Raw genomic sequence first — 20,797 nt, 5'->3', positions numbered from 1 at the left:
GGCGAATGAATCAGGAGCAAGGCAATGGGCTGTCCATTCGTCGGGCAAGCCACGAAGGAGCGAGCGTTTGATCGAGGGCATCATGTAGCGGAGCAATTTGTTTCTCCATTCCGCGGGCGGCTTGAAAAATCTCCCAATCGCCGAAGCTCGCTCGCGAAAATATCCGTTCGTCGGCGTATCGATCGCTCGTCGCGACAGCGCCTCTCTCTCCCTCGCTCTCTCTCTCTCTCTCTCTCTCTCTCTCTCTCTCTCTCTCTCTCTCTCTCTCTCTCTCTCTCTCTCTCTCTCTCTGACGAAGACGAGAGAAACCTTTCTACTCTCCGCTCGTGTTATGCGCGAGAAGAAGCCCCGCCGACTGGTTTCGGCGCGAGCGAGGCACAAGCCCGCGAGTACAAGCATTGGGCGCGATAAAAATATTATTGAATGTCTGCCTCGCGCGCGAGGCACGTGTGCGCTACGTGTCGCCGGGGCTGATTTGCCGATGTAACGAAGGCCAGAGCGCGCGCGAGAGGAATATAAGGATTCGATTCGCTCTACGTGCCTTGCGCTCGCTCGCCCCGCGGCGACCGACCGCGACTTTGTTACTCCTGGGGCCGCGTTCTCCCCTAATTCCTCCCGTGCGTACGGGCGCACGCGAGCACGGGAGTGTAATTGAAACGACAGCCTTCTTCTACTTACCCATTCTTCACGAAGTTGGCGAAATACTGGATAATGTTCTCGGACAGGGCGACTTCGGCTCGCGTGTAGTTCCTTGGGAAATGGCCGAAGCCGTCGACTAATGGCGCGCCGAAGACGAAGGGCAGCTCTTCTCCGTGCACCGAGCCCATTTTCTGCAAGAAACAGACGTGCCAGCTCTAATCAACCAATTTATCAGGCTGGCTAGCCAAGCCTCTCCTTCCCCCCTTGACTTTCGTCGTGCTCGCCGGCATTCGTTACGATTTCTTGCCGCTCGCGGCAGCGGCGGCCGACGTTCTTTAATTCTCGCGGCTTGAGCTACGGGCTTACATAAATTGTTTGCCCGTTATCGCTGCGAGAGAAGCTTAACGGTCACGGATAAGCCGTTGTCTTCATTTGCGGCTATTCGCATGCCAAGGACCCTGCTCGATCGCACTCGAGGCTTCGAGTGGGCTGTGCATTTGTGCGTGGATATCAGAGTCAAGCGCAGAGGTGAAAAAGTCATTGGCCTCGCTCAGAACTTCACTGCAATGGATTTCGCTGTTGCTCTCTTGTCCGCATCCGACGCACCACCGCGAGCTTTCAGAGCTGCCTGGGCGCAGGCATCGTTAAATTTGATTTCCCGTTAGAACAGCCGTAAAAATGTCAATTACAATGCCGACGCTTTCAGCTGGCGTCTTCCCTCTCCCGCTCTCTCTCTCTCTCTGTCTTTTGCGACCTAATGGAATATCCCGACTACAGATATACATCTACTGCAGCGACTAATCGAGCTTTTAATAAAGCTCATGACAAAGAGACGACCGTTGGAGTGCAATCATCAGATATGATTACGACTCGCTGCCGGTTATTTGTTGAATTTGCTGCGAAACGAGCGAAAAACGCTATGTTCTTGGAGGCTTTCTCCGTATCTCGGTAAAGCGACGTGCAACAAGATCGCCCAGCTGATGTCGGCTTCCTTTATTATAATCGACTTAGCTGCGCTGACACCGAAGCTACTTTCATTTCGAAAATCTCGCGACGCTGCGCTCCGCGTTTGTCTTAATTTAGCGCGGATGCCAGCGAGAGTCTCATATTTCTTCCCGATACCGAGGTGCTCTACCTCCGCGGAATACGCGCTGTGTGTTAGCAGATTTCAGCTCGGTAAATACCCAACGTTGCGTTTTAAGCTGTCCTGTCGTAGAAATTAAATTGACGTCCTTGCAGTTTGCTACCTTCCTGTTAACAGCTCCTTTCGCAGCTTATGTTTCGACCTCGCGAAATCCAGAGAGTATTTAATTGTTCGTTGCCACGTTGCACGCACAAGTCTAAAATTGACATCTGTCAGTCAGCAATGTCACGGTCGTCGACGCCGATCCGATCAACTGAAAAATTCAAAGTTTTGTTCGTGTGCCGTCGCCTTTTTGCAAAATGCTGCGCATCGACCTTGCGGCCCTGATGGAAATAGATATTCAATAGTAAAAATAAAGCCACCACAAGTTGATTGCGTCGTATTGATCTCGAGAAAGCCAATTTTGACATTGAAATTGGCCGCCGCTGGCGCGGGCGGTAACCTCGTTTATCTTCGCAAAAATAAGGCCAAGCAGAGCTAAGCGTTTGAGGGGCCAAGTTCGAATTGAAAAAATGAAACGAGGCAATCGGAGACTCAACAAGCGTCATTGAAACCGACAGGTTGTGAAAGAAGGTAAAAAAAAGAAAAAAGGCGTAGGTATCGGTGCGTGACGTAGCCGCGCCCAGCGCCGTCGATCAAACCGTCGCCCTAATCCGCTTCCATCGCAGCACCAGCGCTCATAAGACGTGTCCACCGGCTGGAAAAGCCGCTCTCGCGCGATATAAAGAGCAACGTGCCGGGAATCCCGGCGCTCATATCCCGGCGCGGTGACAAAAGGCGCGAGAGAGCGTCGCGCAAGATTTACGCGCCCGGCCGCAACAGCTCACCTTTCCTCAAGTTTCATTTATTTCGACGCTTGCCGCCGAGAGAGCGCAGCCTTCGTAATTTAGAAATATTGTTTGCGCTCGTTACTCCCTCCATCCCCCCAGCCCATGGCCATCTCTTTTTTTATCCCGGAGCCGCCCGGGCACTGGGCTTGTTTTTCAAACTGCGTTACGAAAGTTTCGAAGCTGTGCTTCCGCTAACGCTCCGAAAAATCTACCTGCAAATAGCCTATTATTCAAATGCGGCCGGGCGCTTGCCTCGTTGGCCGGCGCAATTTTTTTTCTTTTTCTTTTTGATCGTGTTTATGGCGCTTTTGAAGCTTTAGATACAAGTGCTATTGGAAAAGAAACACTTTCGGGGAGTGCAAAAAAAATATTGATGGAGGCCAGAGAGGTTTGAGCGGTTCTGTATATTGCTTTTTTTAGAAAATGAACATAGTTTTCGATAAAAAATAAAGCCCTGTATCGGAGTTCGAATAAACCAATTTCAGCTTTGCACGATAAATGGAAAAAGAAATTGCGAGACATAGAGCAGCTGAAGAGTACGTGGCCAATTAAAGGAGATCTGAACTGACGAAAGAAAGAAAAAAGAAGAAAAAAGAAGAAAAAAGAGAATATATTCGGGCCGTGGAAAACAGCGATGGAGAGAGGCGTGGCAGGAAAAGTAAGCGAGAAACAACACTCCAGAAATATAAGAGCAAAAGCTAATGGGAAAGCGAAACTCTCGAGAGTGGGAGGGATGAAAAGCGTGTAAATCTCGCGGTCGCGCAGCCGCTGACAGGGTTGCTGGCACGTAAACGTTGCTGGTAAGTAAAGCTTGCACCCAGGAGAGGCAAGGTACGCACGCGCACACCGGACGGACGATTGCGCCTTGTACAAACGCAAAGAGCACACGCGCAAAGGGCTTGAGAATCCGTCTCCCTATATATTTTCGACCCCCGCCCTCTCGAAACGCTTTCTGTGCATCTGCAACCACTTCTACTATTGAAATTGTTGTGATTTTTCATTGGAAAATTCTTGCATTTTGGAAGAGTGGCTGCATTTTCTGATATTTAAAAGCCTTCGTAGCATTACCGTTCAATAGCGTTCATGAGGACTCGCACAATAGCCGTGATTCGACAAAATTTCCAGCTTGACTTGTGCAACTTTTTGTAGCTTTTAAACTCGTTTGCCAACAGTCATCTATATGAAATAAAAAATTTTTTTAAAATAATCCAGATACGAGTCGGTTTTTACTACAGAAAACAAATTCCTTTACGGGTACGACAGTGCTGATATATTGAAACGCATCAAGGAAATGGAAAGAGATTGACAGCCGAATACAAAATGTTGAACGCACTGAAAAGAGAAAGTTCCTTCTTTTTAAGCCCAAGAAAATTCACATGCAGAATCGAATCGCCAAGCGAGCGAAAAGTTATGAAAGCCCCCGACGTTTACCGACGCTCTCGAGTTTTCCCGGTTGGCTGGATGAATGAATCATGCGTCGCATCATTGTTTAACGAACGAACTCGTTTTCGTCGTCTTATCAAAGCGTCGCCGAGAGCTCGACCTCTCATTATCTTTCGATTTTTTAACCCCCCTCCTGCCGTCTCTTCCCTGCAGACGACGCTCGACCCCTTCATCATCATCTTTTCGCGCTCCCTTCGCTTTACACTCCAGATCCCCGGACAAACAAGTGCAATTAAATTTCAGATTCGGAGATAACAGCCGAGTGCTGACTAAACGCTTATTTTTAATTTCTCAACAAAGATAAAACGATTTTTAGGTTTATAGAATTGTCTTCTCAAGAAAATCCTCCCTTCTTACTGTATTAGACTTACGATAATTACGGAAGATTGATATTTAAAAAAATTGCTCGTTAAATTTCACTCGCCGTAAAGACAATTTTACTCCAGTATTTTGGAAATATTCCGAATATTTTGTGACTTGTTGGCCACCGTGGGAAACATGAAACTGTTAGGTGAATCTACAGGTAAGCAAAGGCCGCTATCCGAATTGGTCAGAGTGAACTATAAAAAAAGTGGTTAAGGGAATGCTTGAAAACGATCAAGAAGCGTTGAGTAGTGAGCTAATAGCTGTGTTAATGAAAGGTAAAGTTTGCCTGAAGTAAGCTGGAGCGTAAAGAGCATATTTTCAGGGAAATAACGCGTGGAGTAGTTGTGCACTTGAATTACAGCTCGGTAAAGACAGAGGGAACGCCGCGGCGATAAAACTACTGTATTTAACACGGCCACGAGCACCATTAAGAACGCGCGCGTTTACTAACTTTTTGCCGAAGCTAAACGGCGCACTGCGAACAAACAGATAAACAAAACGATCGCATTCCCTGCCACTGCGCAACCTCGCGCAACCTCGCGCAGCCTCTCTCCTGTCTTTATTGCGCGGTGCAGCGGCTCAAATTTCGCAGTTACTTTGTGTCATTTTTAATTCACACAGTGGGCCAAACGACATCGAGACGGCCGGTCGCCCATTTGCCGGACGAGTTGGATCGCAAGCGCGGAAAATAAATAGAGGCAGCGAGCAAGGCCGACGTGATTTCGCGCGCATATCGCGTTTCGCGGCTGACTTAACAGCGTTCGAGTTTCCAATCTCACTCTGTCAGGCCGGAAAAGAGAGTCGAGCCGTACCCGCCGCTTCGGCAGCGCGGTCCAGTTTTCCCCCTGCGACCACAGCACGAAAATTCGAAAAGTTGCATGCTTATTATTTCGAGTCCCGAGGCGCAAAGAAGAGACGGCTCGGCAGCCTCCACTTTCTCGGCTTTTTCTCCGCTTCTCGCTGGGAGTTATGCGCTTCTAGTGGGGAAACTTAGTTGGAGGTAGCGGGGAGAAGAAGGGCGCGCGCGGCCAAGTTTCCTCGTTACCGTTATTCGTCATTTTGTTCTGTCTGGCGTGGGGCCGCTGCGGACGAGGGGACGATTTAGAGCCTCCGCGGCTTTCCAAAAACTTTCGATAATAATCTAATTTTTCAAGGTGCCCGGGCGCGGACGAGCCTCGGCTACTTTTTCCACGCGCCCTGCTTTAATGCTTCCTAAGTGGATTTTACTCTTATTCCCGCGAGCTTTGCATTTCCATGATAAAGGCGCACTTTTGCCGAGTTTAGTTTTTACGAGTGAAAGTATTTGTTCAAGTAGCTACCGAGTTATTCCTTTGAACGCTTATTCCAACGGCAATTGTTGCTTTCGTTTTACATTTTTTCCATCTTACCTCGCTGCTGCCATTATCATAATAGCCTTTCAATTAATACGCTACTTGAAAATGACAAGCTTGGCGAACTGGTAGTTTAACGTATTTTCCACTCAGAGCCTCCAGTGCAAAATATTTTATTTTTCGGAAAGACATGAAACATCTCCAAAGTTCAGCTCTACGCTTCATATTCAGGTATAACTTTATTTTGAGGGAATTTCAATGAGGTTAATTTTCTCCAAAAGAACATCTTCCTCTTAAAAGCAAGTTGCTTTTAAATACCAGTCATCGACGTTGTGCGTTTCAAGTTTATTTTTACTTTTTCCAATTGTTATTTCAGAATTTTATTAAACAAGCTTCAAATTTTTGGCTTAGAGGCAAAATTACTTCAACTTTTTTCCGATAAAATTTTTATAGAAAACATCAGGGGTTTTCATATCAATCGCCAACGAAACTCCTTAACTCTTTCACTAAATACGCATATTAGGTAAACATTTGTGAAATAAGTAAACAAAATCTGTTCGATGATCACGGCTAAACGCAGAGCTTATGACAATCGCGCAATCTCGCCAGCCAATTAGTCGGGTTCTTATACATGTTTGAATTCGGAATTGAAATTTATATTTTATAATATTCCGTTCGACATATTTTGCATACAGTGAAAATGCACAATTGTTAACATAATTCAATTTGAATTTGTTTCCGTAATAGTTTCATTCCACGTGGAACCGATTACTTAAAAATAATTCCGCAGCACATGAATATGAACAAAGAGAAAACGTTGCAATGCAATTATTTTTTGAATTTCCGCCAACCTCGGTTCTTCCCTTTCTTGCAACTTCATGCGAAATTTACGAGGACGAGGCATCTCGCTCTTGCAGTTAAGCGGCAAGTCCGATCTAAAAAATGTGACTCCGCGGGTCGCAGTGGTAGTGCGATATTTAATTAGTCGCGAAACCACGGCACTCGTGGTCGAACAAAAGGAACAGCGGCATGAAGTGGGCCGCAATTCGCGCAAGTGAAATTACACACCGTTTCGAGAGCGGCGTGCGCTAGGGCGAGAGAGCGAAGCCGACACCGTGAGTAACGCACACCGATAAGGCGGCTGCGCGCTACCGCGGCATTCTTGTCGCTCGGCAAAGCTAATTATGCTCGCGCGCGCCTCTGGATGGAGACGTTGCGGCCGCGAGATCTATGCTCGAGGGAGGACAAAGTTCCCGTTCGCGCAATACGTAACTTTTCTCGCGGCGCCTGACTCTCGGTTAGTAACCGCGAAGTGCTCTCCTTATTTTCCTTTTCCGCCTTGGGGGCAACGGAGAGACGCTCAAGTTGCAAAGTTACGTGGCGTGCGAGCGCCAAGAGTGATCGGCGCGGCCGACGCGCGACTCTAATTAAATATTAGTCGGCTGCTTTATCGGAAAGCGCGTGGGGCGTCCTTCGCGCGCCCGGACGTAGCAAAGTTTTTCAGGAGCGAACGCGGGTGCCCGGCCTGATTCTTCCTATTACGTGGACCTCGTCGAGTCGCTGGTAATTATCGGCGCAGAAAAGACGCCGTCGATGAGATATTACTGGACGATCGGTTTGCCCGGCTTCTTTCTGCGTCCGTTTAATTTTTCCTTCGCCTTCTTTTTCTTCGTCGAGGCGTGTTAAACTTTTTTCTGGCGTTGTCTCTCCTCCGCCATCCCCCTCTTCCCCTTTGTTACACATCGGTCGAGGCTCGCTTAGGCTGAGCACGCTTAAATGAAGCTCGGAGATTTGTCAGCTATCTCCTTGTCTCCCTTTCATCGTCAATAGTATTTTTGCATTAGTTTTTGCACCATCCTCTCCCGTGTGCTTTCACCGTCGCAACGTACCGCGAATCCTTTTTTTCCTTCATGCCATCTCTCTCTCTCTCTCTCTCCCTCTCTCTCTCTCTCTATTTCCCTTGCGGGAGAATCGAGGAATAATTAATTTTTACGCTCATCTTTGTCATTTCATTTTTAATTAGGAAAGCTTTAACGGCTGGCGCTCAGTCGGTCTTTTTCCACGCCTTGTTAATTGGAGCATCTTATAAAACTTTTTTTCACTCTTCGCGCTAAACACAGTGCGTTTGTAATGGGAGCTGTTTTTTATTTATATGGCTTCATATTTTTGTCATTGCTTTTAACTACACTCTGTTCTTCGATTTTCTAAAGATTATGTATGCGTCCTTATTATTTTACTCATACAAAAAGAGCTTCCTAAAGAAAATGTTCAAGCGCCTTTCAAGATCGTTCCAACAAAAATTGAATCATCGAGTAAATATAACCCAACTGTGTAATCGTCAACATTTATTTCAGCATTTGTAATTGTACCTCGCACGATTACCTCTCGGACGTGTTCTCACGCGATAATTGCAGTTAGCTTAAAACTTGTTGTCTCTGCTTGTTTGACTGTGATATCCGCATTAAAATTGCGCGCACGCGAAAAGTAACATTACCATTGCAAGTCGAGTCGATGCAGGACAGCTTACCTGAGGATAATCGCCGTCTTTCATCTGGTAGTCGAATACGTAAAAGTAAGTTTTAGGCAGCGGCTCTTTGTCGGCATCGTGAACGGGAAGCGGCGCGCCGTGCGGCCTCTTGGTGTGCCTCAAGGTAAACAGGTCGCCAGTTTGCACGAGTGGCGCCACGAATTGTGCATCGCTTAGCGCCTGCACACACGCGTCCCGCGTGTTCATCGGATGCTGCACCGTTCGCTCCCAGTCTGTGTACTCGTTCACGATCTGTCAAATCATCAAGATTCAAGCGCTCGTATCAATGCTCCTTGAAAATTGCCAGAACTCGGAAGTTCCTTAACGTCAACGAAAGCTTTTCGACCTCTTGCGATTTGACTTTCATATCGAATGTTAACAATGCGATTGGTAGTTGCGTCATTTGATTGACGAAAACGTGTTTCACTTGTCCTATTATTTTTCATCAATTGATTGTAGACCAAAAATAGCAATTTCCAACAGAATACAACTTCGGTCGGATAAGATAAAAGAAGGTTGATCGAAGCTTGGTAAAATGGGACGAAATATCATTCGGATCATTCGATATTTATCAACGATATCGACGGCGTATTGCCCCATTCAAATGCACATTCGCGGTATACGCTGTGGAGGTATCCACACGGCAGGCGCATAGGCTTATCCGATGTACGTACTTTCGTGGAACGGTGAGCGGCAATCCGCCTCATAAAATAACGGATACCGATTGGGTTTAGACAATACGAACTTGCAGTAAACATGATTTTGGCCAAACAAGATAGAAATATAGGTTGATCGAAGCCTGGTATAATGGGGCGAAATATCATTCGGTTAATTCGATATTTATCAACAATACCGCCGGCATATAGACCCATTCAAATGCACATTTGCGGAGCGCGTCGAGCGGGTACGCGGACGATGGGCGCTTGGATGCGCATCTAATTAACGTATTTTCGTAGAACGGCGAGCGGCAATCCGCCTCGTAAAATAACGGATGCCGATCGGGGCTGGGCTGGACGGCGAAGGCGAGAATCGGCGGCGAAACGGCGAATTGCGAAACGGCTCGATTACCGCTTTACCATTGAGCGGCGCTAATTTCCAGAGAAGCTGGTGCGCGCTCCGAGCGATTTTAATCGAGGAGATGGCCCGTCCATTAGTAATACAACTTTGCCGCTGTGGCGCGCGCGCACGTACGCCTTTTTGTCTCACTGCCGAGCGCGAAGCTAATCTGAATTAACGCGCTTGGTACGCGAGCACGCCAAGCTTTTTCCCCGTCCCCGATTGTTTACCCGGGCGGCGCTTTTGCACGGATTTATCGCTCAAAGGCTGGCCGACTTTACTGCCGCGGCGCCGGCTATTAGATTTGATTTTCCAGGAGCGCTAGCGCCGGGCGCGCCGTCTTTTATTTAGCGAGAGACCCATCGCGTAATCTTCGCTAACGAAGGCGACAGCGCTTCCGTGAATCTGCGCTCGCTGCCGCATGCGAGCGTTCGGCTGCAGCGCTCCGGGAAACGTCGCTTTTCACGATTGCCATCTGCGACTCACCGTGTAAAATATCTCGGTCAGGTGGTACATGTAGGCGTTGCGCACGTAGGTCCTGATGATCCTGTCCCTGCGCTCGCCCTCGAAGCCTTTCTGCAGGTCTCGCTCGGCGAACCTCCACAAGGCCTCGCTCGTCGTCACGCCGAACAGAAGATCGTACTTGTTGTTGCTGGTAATGGCCTCGCCGTGTTCCGACTTCTTGGGCATCAGTCTGCAAGAGAGCAGTGCGCGGACGTAAGGCGGAGCCGGGACTCCCCTCGGGGGACGAGTTAGTGACGAATGGCCGTCGGTCGAGTTATTTACGCCGCGGCACGGAGGCAGCCGGCGAATTCCCCGGGGCCGAATTCCGACGGACTTTTACGGAGAGCGAAACTTGCCGGGGCGTAAACTATACGATTACCCTGATAGCTCGCCGCGCGAGTCGCGGCTGATAGGAGTGCCGGCGGCCGTCGCCGAGACCCGCTCGACCCTCCGAATAATTGCGAATAATTCGTTTACGCGCTGCGCCCTGCGTACGTCACCGGCGGCACCCTCGAGCGCCCGTCGCGAGCGACTCTCGCGGACTCAACTTTCGACGCGCGAACGCGAAATGCCGAACGGGCTGCGCCCTTATCCCGCTGCGGGCTGCTCTCGGCGTTGCGCCAGGCGCGCTGAAATTTCAAAGCGTTCGTATAACGTAAGCGTCAAAGCGCCGGCTAAATTTGGCGGCCGAAACGCTGCCGCGGCCGCATAAATTAAACGCCGTACAATCGAAAGCGAGATAGCGCGCTGTAAATTACAATCGCCAATTGGCCATTTGTCAGGCACGGAGGAGCGAGCGGACGAAGGCGAGGCCAACGTGATAATAATATATTGAACTCACCCGAAGCCCTGGAATTCGGGGCCGAGGTAGGAGAGCAGATCCTTCTGGAAGTCGGGCTTGATGACGACCCCGTCGACGCTGGGGGCGAAGGCGCTGAGGAAGGTGGGCGCCCTGACGTCGGAACGGAGCAGGGCCTCGAGACTGCTCTCGCGCAGGCAGTCTACCAGTAACTCGTGGTCCTTGAGCAAGTCCTCCGGCACCGAGCAGTTCATCGCCTTGGCGAGCTTCAGCGCGTACGAGACTGGCTCCTCGACCGTCGCCCACGACGACAGCGCGCTCCCCGACAGCAGGATTGCTCGCTTGAACAGCCCTGCAACCGAACCCGGTTCGCCCGGTTCTCGATACAGTGCCCGTTGCTCTTGGCTGGATTCGGAGCGAAGGCATAAATAATCTGTCGTCGGCCGGCAGATCGTTTACCGTACGACGCACGCCTGTGAGAACAAGAATATCGGGCCCGTCTAGATGCAGACCAATTGGATTTTAGCCTGACTCTAGGGCGCAATCCAGTAAAGTGCTCTCGCGAGTCGGCATCGCGAACAAAAGTTCGGGCTCGCCCTGTCTGCGCGCGAAAGGCGAAGGCTAGCTGCATCGGACACGAGCGGAGAAGGAGAAGAGTCGGCTTACCAGGCATCACCGTTGGACTGATGGCCAAAAAATTGACGCAGGCGGCTCCGGTGCCCTGGCCCATGAGCGTCACGTTGCCGGGATCGCCGCCGAAGTACTCGATGTTCTGCTGTATCCAGTGCAGCGCGGCAATTTGATCCATAAGTCCGTAATTGGCCACCCGGGCTTTCGTATGCGGCGAGACATTGGCATTCAAGAAGCCGAGCACGCCGAGACGATAATTGAGCGTGATGACGACCAGCTCGGCGTAGCTGGCCAGTATGGAGCCGTCGTAGGTGTTGCCGCTGCCCCAGTCGTAGCTCTCGCCGTGAACGAACACCAGGACCGGATGTCGCCTGCCGCCCTCGGCCATACCTGCGCAAAAAGCCCACGGCGGCGAGCTGATTAGCATCTGCCGTCCGATCGTATCGACTGGCGCGCCGCATCGATCCACCGTTAAAGCTGCAATTACAGCGGTATTGGGGTATCCCGGTCCGCTCGCGAGGGCTGCTTACCGAATTAAGCGGTCAGCTCAGCTCCGCTGACGCGACCTAATCCCATCGTTCGTTTCCATATTACCGGAATATTCATATTCGCCGCTCGACAGAGATGATAAGGTCCCGCCGAGCCCGCCTATGCCTAGCCGCCCGGATTTAGCTTTACAAAAGCTCTACGGACTGCGCTCTACACCGATACGTTGTCCGTCAGCAGTCTCGCTGTAGCCTTTCTATTCCTCCCTTTTCGGAGTCCTTATTTTTCTTTGTTCATCTTTCTTCTTTGTCTTATTTGTTCCAAATGGCACTTTGAGCGAAGATCTTTGGACCTACTTCATAGTTTTACATGAAAAATTTTACTCTCAGTCAGAATAAAAAAGACACTAATCGGGTTAGTACATTGTCAGAGTTTGGCGGGTGTAACCGGAAAATCGAGCCTCGGGTCCTGTGGTTTTTCGTGGCGCGGCTGCGCGCTACGTGGCGTTCGTTAAAATTACAGCTCGCAAGTGGATACCGCTGCCGGCCTATGATCATTATCGGCAGTTATCCCACCAGGTATACTTTTCTTGAAAATCGAGTTTCCGAACATGTCCCTTATTTGATTAAGAGCTCGAGTGGAGTTTATCGAGGTACATTTTAGGGACGTATCCCGTGCTTTTCGCTGCCGCGGCTTCAACGCTCGTTTCTCGGAAATCCGGCTTCCAGGAGAGCTCAAAAGCTTCGTCGAGTTGTCCTGGTGGATAATATCCGCGCATACGAATAGAAAGGGAACACCTACATCAAGCGATTTCAATTAAAGTTTCAAGTTAAGCTGGAATCTTGACTGGACGACGAGCAAATAAGACAATATGATAACAGATTGGTCAGAATGCGACAAGTATTCTTGATCAAGGTTATCCAGTATCGAAACGAGCCAAAAATGCAATTACTGGTAGCACTTACACGAGTGGCTCGTACCTCGCTTGCTGCTGCGCTAAATCCTAATATAATTATGTTCTCAGTAAGGAGAAAAAGTTGGCGAGATCACGGCAGAGAAATTTTACGAGTCTGACATTTTCGAGGAAGTGTCTCAAAGTTCGTGCACGTAAAGATAGTTCGAGTCGAAAATGCGAAATTCTCAACGGCGCGGCTTCTTTTCCCCGCGAGGAGACGAAGCGCGAGAGGAGGGGAGGGAGGGGGGCGTCAGGGTAGAGCTGCTGAGCAGGCGCGAGCACCTCGAAACTTTGCCAGCGACGTAGAAGCTCGATTTGATTAAGCAGAAAATCGGAGCGCCGCAGCTCTGTTGCACGCGTACCTGTTCGCTTCGCGCGGCGCCCACGCGCAGGTGTACAGAATTCTGCCTCGTCAATGAGATGCCTCGACGTATCGACCGGAGTCCTTGCGCAACGAGGGAGCAATCGTCCTGCGCAGCGCAGATCGCGGGAAGGGAAGACAGCTGTTTCTTGGTGCGTACCCATTGTCGTTGAATAACGCAGAAGGTCATTAATTTGGGTCGTCTTGATTCATCCCACGGGCGCTCAATAATTATTTGCCGTAAGGCAAACGGAATGGCAAGTGAGCTCGGCCGTCGTCGAGGACAGCGAATAGTCAGTTCGATGCCAGTTCAATCGGAGATTCGAGAGCGGTAGCCCCGTAGAAGCAATGTAGGGACTGGCTGTGACAGAGATAAACTCAAGTGCAATAAGCGATCGCTGTTTCACTGCGGCTGACTCCTTGGGCTAACCGTACATTTCGTACAACGTAATTAATTACGCTCTTGAATTCGTCATGGGCGACAAATTCAGCATTTCCGATCTCAAGTAGATCGATGACTCGTCGTGCACATATCTCTGAATCTCACTCGAGTAAATCGGCTGACGCGAGTGCATTTGCAGATAGAGGTGCACCTGAACACCTAGCGGTTATATAGTACAGCGTGAGCGAGGTAGCGAGGGCAAAATTCAACGGCACTTAAGTAATCCTGCATATTTGACGGGGTGCGTGTATGTAGTCACTCTTGCGCGCGCGCAAGTTGGCAAAGGGGGTAATCGCAGATTTGCACTACACGATGAGCGTTTAGCCGCGCACTCCGAGCGCCTAAGCCGACCATCGGCTCGTTGGATATTCCGGCGTGGATGTGTGTCGCAGCAGCAGCAGCAGCAGCAGCAGCAGCAGGCGCCACTCGACGCAAGCGAGCTGCTTTGCGAAAGTGCAATAACGGCGCGACAGTTCGTTTTTTCCTCTTGCCTCTGCTCGTCCGGGGCACGCAAGAGATACATCAAGCCAGTCCAATCTTGGCACGGGGAATTTTGCGTAGCGCGCGCCCGCTAATTAATTGCGGCGGGACTCGATCGAAGAAAGGCAAACACGGACACGCGAGTCTGGATATCAGCAATTATAGCGACCAAGGGTAATTCAGTGTGTAATGAAGACCTCCCGGCTAACATTTTGAGCGTGAAACAGATCTTTGCCTTGGTGGAGAATTTCGACGAGTAACGGGACATACCGCGAAGTTGAAGGGCAGGGCAAATATTACTTTAAACTTTCCATTGACGGGCATAACCTAGGGAGTGTCGACAATTTTCAGGTTAACCGTGGTGACTCGCGCGAGCAAATCGAGCGGTCCTTTATTCACCGTGGTGCACACCACTGGTAAAGGAACGACGAGCGCGACTGAAAGTCACTCTTTGCCCAGCGCTTCGATAAGAAACAACGAGCTTTGTCTTTTGTTTTCAGCGGATGTTTCATACTTGGACTATTCAAAACGCGCAGAAGCCGAGCGTAGCCGATGAGTTTCGCAGTCGAACGCGACTCTCGCGACGATTGGCCTGCTCCCCAAGGCGATGGCGTGAAACTAGCAGAGTAAATCTTTTTATCATCCGGGAAATGTATATTCTGTATCCGGCCACGCTTACGTCCCTCGTAAACGCGAATCGCTGCCCTCGACTAGCTCTGCCGCGAGAGCTTCCCATCGGCAATTCAATTTATTCCCACCTTCCTCCTCCTCTTCCGGCACGCGCGCGCGAAAGCTCCTCGCGATGGTTTCATATTCGCCCTCGATCAGAGCTTATAAAACTGACTTCCTTTGCGTTTGACTTTCGCCTCCAGCCGCCGCATTTGAATTTCAAATCCAACTTGTAGCATTGATCAGAATGAATATCGAGCCGTCATCGATCGCTTTGTCAAGGCTCGGCAGATGAACGAAACCTCGGAACTATCGCGGTCAAGTATATCGATCGCCGCCAATTGTAAGTTAATCTCGCGAAATAAGAATGGAATTTGCATTTTGTAAGACACAATAACGCAAGGGAGCAAACTCAATCTCGCCGCGATCCGCCTTAAGCCCTCCGTCGAGGAAACAGGCAGGCAGGCTGTAACAGCAGCAAGCGACGTCAAGTCAAACTGAGAGGGACGAAAGGAGGGCCGGCAGTCTAGGAAGCGTATATCGGTTTCGAGCTGCAACTTCGGCTCCCGAGATTATATAAAGTCCGCATACCTTCGCTGATAGTTAATGCGCTGGTATACAGCAGTAAACAGTATAACTGCGTACCAGTAATTGCGAGCAACTCGGAATTCTTCGCCCGCCCCTCCGTCTTATCCACATCCTTTCGCTTCTCTGACTCCCTCTTGCGCAGATTAATTAAGTCCGGGGCGCCAGCTTCACTTTATTTTAGCCGTTAATCTTGTACGCGGAAAAGCTTTCATTGGCGAATTAATAACCACCGCTTTTATTTGAGCGGCGATGAGCTTTATGTAATCATGAATATTCAGAGCAATCGAGTACCGACGACGCTATTTTTCGTCTACCAGCCACCTTTTCACTCTCCTGCAAAAACATAAAACGTATTCGGCTATATTGATTCCTTTTAAAGCTGGCCGCTCAATCCAGCACGCATGATTTTGATCTCGTTGTTCGGCTCGAGCGCAACCTGGCCTCTCTGTTATTTGTAAAAAGAAAAAAAAAGTGCAACACAGCGAGCGCTTCGCTCGACAATAAAATTGTTCCGAATAGGTCGCGCGGAAAGAAAAAAAAATAGCGGCGAAAAGGGCGTCGGTCAGAGGTCGACAGTAGCTGGGGCGCCGTGTGGGGGACCGAGCTCGTTTTTTCCCTGAGACTTCCACAGGGCAACTCGATATTTTCTCGTTTGCTCTCGATAAGTTTGTTTAATCGTACTTCATAGATCTTCGCACGAGTGCGCGCTCGCCACGTAATCTCCCTGAAAGTTTGCGTGGGGGCGCATTTGTCCGGGCGGGCTCTCTGTTCTTTTTTTCACTTTCGCTCGATTGCGAGGCGTGACGCCGGAATTTTCCTACGAGTTCACTTGTAAAGTTGTGCAGCCGGGAAATCACAAGTGGGCAGATAAGCCCACGCACGGCAAGCTGTTGCCCTCGGCTCTTCATCACCGTTCGTTTATCGATTGCTGCTTAGCCACGCGGAGGGAAGCAACAGAGAAACTATGCGTGCGCGCGCGCGCGTATGTGTATACTCGTATCAAGCGGAAGCCGATAGTTCGGGTATTCGAAATCGTTTACGATATTAACTGTTAATCATCGTTATTCGCGATGCAATGAAATGTGCTGTCCTGACATTTCACTTTCGTGATTACCTGCACTTGATGTATAATCTGGCCTAGCTTCTCCATTCGATATGCCCGATAGCTCAATGATTGTTCGTGTCATTTGTATTAGGCAAGCTTTGGAGTATTGTTAATGAATTGCTCAGAAATGTATACATTGATGGTATAACGTAACAGTTTAATTGTCGGAATAATGTCGACCTTATATTATATTAAAGGATTAGAAGAGAAAAGTTTTGAAAATCGAAATGAATAAATTACCACGATCTTCGTAATAAAATATTCGAATAATTATACTCTGTCAATTACAAGAGTAAAAGAAAGTAATCAAAACTAGAATTATGTTGCCCAAACTTCTGCACAACTCTATCATGAAGTTCCACCAGATTTTGCTCTCTTTCAGTAAATGAGTTTTCCAGATTTCCGGATTTCCAAGTTTGCAGTAGAGTGGAAGAGTGCCAAAATGTAATTAACAGAAGAAAATGCAAGATAGGCATTGTTCTATAAAAATTTTTTTTCAAAGAAGAGATAATTCGTTGTAGAAGCTGCCAACGGGTTTCATATATTTAGCAGACTCCGTATCGTCTAAAGGTACTCTGGCACGTTCGGGCATTCAGGTACGTATGAGTTTCAAAAAGATTGCTGCTCTCGATGAGCGTCAAGCTGAAGCACTCGTCAAGTAGGTCTCATGTTTCCTCCCTCCTTCGTTTTTCATATTGATGCCCACGATTAGCGTTCGCGACGAAGCCGCACGCGCAGCACGTGCGTAAGGTTTCGGATTCTTTTTTTATTTTATTCTCCTTTCCGCGCGGATGCTGCATTCATACATGCGTGGGCACGCGTAGGCTTCTTGAGCATGCAAATTTTCAACAAAAAAGTGCAGCAGCGCGAAAATCAGTAAAACGAGATAGAGAGAGAGAGAGAGAGAGAGAGAGAGAGAGAGAGAGAGAGAGAAAAGCGCGCAGGCTGCAACTCGCCTTTTCGTATAAATGCTTAATACGATTTCCACTAGAGTGGGGCTCTCTCATAAATGTTACAAAGGCGGCCCTGCCAACGTAAAAGCTGCCGGCGCTCGCGCGTATTACCTCTTTTAAATAGATCTAGCTCGCGTACGCGCGCGCGGGCCTCTAATACACGCGATAGCGACTTTTTCTCCGCCACCCGTTTGGCCGCCGTTCATACTTGAAACACCGGCTATCTCGAGGATTTCGTTCTTCCGCGAGACCGCTCGACAAAGGAACACGGCTTGGCTAACTTTTGCGGATTGTTAATTGGCGGAGAATAGCTTTGTTGCGAGACAGAAAGAAAGCGAGATTTTTTTGTCTTCGCTCAACGGAGAAACAAGAGTATTTACGCATCTGCCGAGGGGCAAAACGCTCGTTGTTCTTTTATTAATGTCTCGACGTAAAAGTTTTACGCGCCTTTATCGTTCGACCAGCAAGCGAGCACAAAAAAAAACCAAGGATATATATTTTTATTTTGCGCAGGAGGAAAAAGAAATTTAATGGCGAATAAGTTTTACAGAACGGTTAATGACGTTCATCGGCCGTGAATTCCAATATCAATATTTTTACTATGCGGCGGCGCGTAAGTTTTTCAAGCGGGCAACGGCAAAATGTTCAAGTTGTGCTTTATTGTCCAGTTTCGTCTCTCGGGATATTCATGCACAATCTTGCCTTGAATAACTTTCTTTGCACTCGTGCATAATTTACTTGTGCTCTCCTTGTAGCTCCGTTAAGGACTCGTCGACTGCACAAAAGAATAAGTCTGGCTCGCGTTGGGGAAGAGTTGGGAAAAACCGGAGGAGAATCCGAAATCCGAGCTCGAGAAGAACCAAAGACGATTGATTTATCAATGTGTATTCCGGGGATGAAGTCTTAGATGAAAGTACCTCTGGTATGCTTCGGTCAATGTACATATTGCGATATCCCGCTCTGATAGCGGAACTTGCTCTCTATATACATTTGATCGTTGTTCGTTTAATAACATGTTTAAGACAGCTTCAATAGCTTGCTTGCCGACTTCGCTACACGTGAATAAACAATCGATAGTTGCTTTCGCACAATCAGACCGTAAAAATTTACAGTGGCGGTCCTCACCGGTTGTTCGCAGAAACTAATAATGCTAGCCAATCAAATTCACTATTGGATGGACACACGAGAGTTCGCGTCAGATGAGTATATGCATTTTTAAATTCCACTGCTAGGTACTCCCATAATGCATGCTTCATACCAATTTCACAGAATCCTTTATTCAAACAAACTCTATAAAAACATTTGTATAAAAGTTTATAAAACATTTCCACGTGGATACTAACAAAATTTTACCACTAGCTGGAAAATAAAAGTTATGCGCACTAAAGTTTTATTTCGCTTTCGGATCCAGAATGGTGTCAGGCTTTCGTGCTTGATATCAACTTCGTTAGATAAATGTTTCCAAATAGGAAAGTTCGGGTTGTAGTTAGGTGATTTCGATAGCGTATCATTAGAAAGCGTCGACCAAAATAAAAATCGATGCAAATGCAATTCGACATCGGTTTCGTAGTTAGAAGCGAAATCAAACTCAAACTATTTAGGCAAAAAGCTCTATTGCGTAGCACGGAAGTGAGCAAAAGAGGACCGGTGGTGCGTATACAAAAGCGAAAATTAGTGTTAATTAAGAGCTGCAGAAGGGTAGTTCTCTAGGATGGGTAAACACGATGAGAGTGGTTTATTAGGTATCCGGGTAATTCGACTACGCAGCAATAATTAATTGCGCTCTGCATTCGGTTCGATTAATTAATTTGCGAAGCCTGAAGTTGAAAGTATCGGCTATAATCAATTCGTTTATTATTCCTGAAAATTTCAAATCTCTCGAGTATTCAGGTCAAATGCAAAGGAAATAATGTACGCCGACAACTGAATTATCTAATATTTTGAAAGTGTACTGATTATACGTCGACATTTGTTGATTGCACGCAGTCTCGCGCACTCGACATTTTGAAAACGCGTGCGCGCGAACAAATGATATTTACTGCATCGACACGTTCACTGAGCCGGATACTGAAGATTTTACAAGCCGATTGATCTGTAGTCGCGGGGCGTCCGTCAGACGAATTTCCAAATTTCGATGCAATCGCAATGCTCCAACGCTCAAAGTTTCGAGAGTTTAAAATCCCGAAATTCCTACTTTTTTCACGATATCGTGCGCCGGAACAGTTCATGTCGTTATTAAAAACCTTTTTCACAACTGATTGTTATATCGCCTTTATTGATTTTCAATGAAATCTCTTGGAAATCATTTATCCGCTATTCTTTACGGAGCTTTGCGAATTTCAAAAATTCCGCATAAATTCCTGGAATTTCGGAATTTCCAATATAAGTGAAATCAGGCGGCACGGAAAGTTCATTTAACATACCGCCAGCCGTAGTTCTATCGAAGCATTTTTTGTGTACACGTTTCCGATAAAATTAAAGAGCAAAGAAAGCAAACGAACCGGTTCAACGAAGACTAACGGAAGCATTGCGACTGTAATAATTCAGCTCGAAACGGAATAAAAAGCGAGGAGAGCGCGAGGTCATCGCGATGGAATAATAGGCGCGGGTCCGGCGCGCTCTCGTCTCACTTTTTCATCTAAACATTCGCCGGGCACTATGAGACACTCGATCACCGTTAGCTGCTGCAAAAACGGCGAATCGATATTATCGGCTGACACGTACAGCATGGCGGACACGTGCACAAACGCCGAGGTAGAAACGGACAACGACGTAGAGAGGGCGGGGAGGGGGGGGGGCGGAGGAGAGAGAGAGAACAGCAATTAATCGACGGCGGGTATAGGCTACGACGAAAGTCTAGCGCAGCCTCTCGCGGGGCGCTGGCGTCGACTGATGGTGGTGGTGCTGCCGGCGGGGCCGAGATCGATAGCGCGCGCGCGCGCGCGAGAGAGAGAGAGAGAGAGAGAGAGAGAGAGAGAGAGAGAGAGAGAGAGAGCGCCGTGGAATCTAAGGCTCGCCGCAGCCGACGCGCGAATATTGTTTGGCATATCTCTTGATTGTCAGCCGCCGTGCAATCACGTTTGTCAAATTATTCACTGCTCGCTACGCCTCGCGCACTCCGGCTGCACGTGCGCCATTGCGACTGCGCCGTGTTACGGGCGAACCGCTCGGTCGGGCTGCTTCGCGCTTAATTTTCAATGAGATTAGCATGTCGCTCGACGACGCCTGCATAACCCTAACGTAGAAAAATGTAATATAGCCGCGGGAAATAAAGGGGTGCGTCGTCTCTGTGGGTCTTACGACGAGGCGGCTGCCTCAGAGGCGCAGTCAACGACAGCGAATCTCATTCTTCTCTCAGCCCCGTGAATTTTTAGCTTCGGAGTCTCTCTCGCGAAATATTTGCTCTTTCGCAAACACACGTCTCGCAGCAACGGCAGTAGCAGCAGCAGCAGCTGGCGTCTCTCGCGGGAATTACTCTCTATCTTTTTC

At 48.5% G+C, this 20,797-nt stretch overlaps 1 protein-coding gene across 2 annotated transcripts in view; it reads right to left on the bottom strand.

The window, feature by feature from the left end:
- The window catches only part of LOC131670310 (neuroligin-4, X-linked), a 102,033-nt gene that overhangs the window by 17,680 nt on the left and 63,556 nt on the right, over positions 1-20,797 (bottom strand). For both annotated transcript variants that reach the window (XM_058945810.1, XM_058945812.1), the window contains exons 5-9: positions 11,306-11,659; positions 10,682-10,991; positions 9,823-10,030; positions 8,281-8,532; positions 679-830 (exon numbers count right to left, since the gene is read on the bottom strand). In XM_058945810.1, the coding sequence (XP_058801793.1) occupies positions 679-830; positions 8,281-8,532; positions 9,823-10,030; positions 10,682-10,991; positions 11,306-11,659 (1,276 nt within the window). The remainder of the gene's footprint in view (positions 1-678; positions 831-8,280; positions 8,533-9,822; positions 10,031-10,681; positions 10,992-11,305; positions 11,660-20,797) is intronic.

The sequence above is a fragment of the Phymastichus coffea genome, unplaced genomic scaffold, assembly GCF_024137745.1.
Source record: "Phymastichus coffea isolate CEN01 unplaced genomic scaffold, Cenicafe_Pcof_1.1 PCOF00108, whole genome shotgun sequence".
NCBI classification, from domain to species: domain Eukaryota; kingdom Metazoa; phylum Arthropoda; class Insecta; order Hymenoptera; family Eulophidae; genus Phymastichus; species Phymastichus coffea.
Note: the sequence above shows the minus strand (reverse complement) of the source record. Positions and strands in the feature narration are given on the sequence as shown.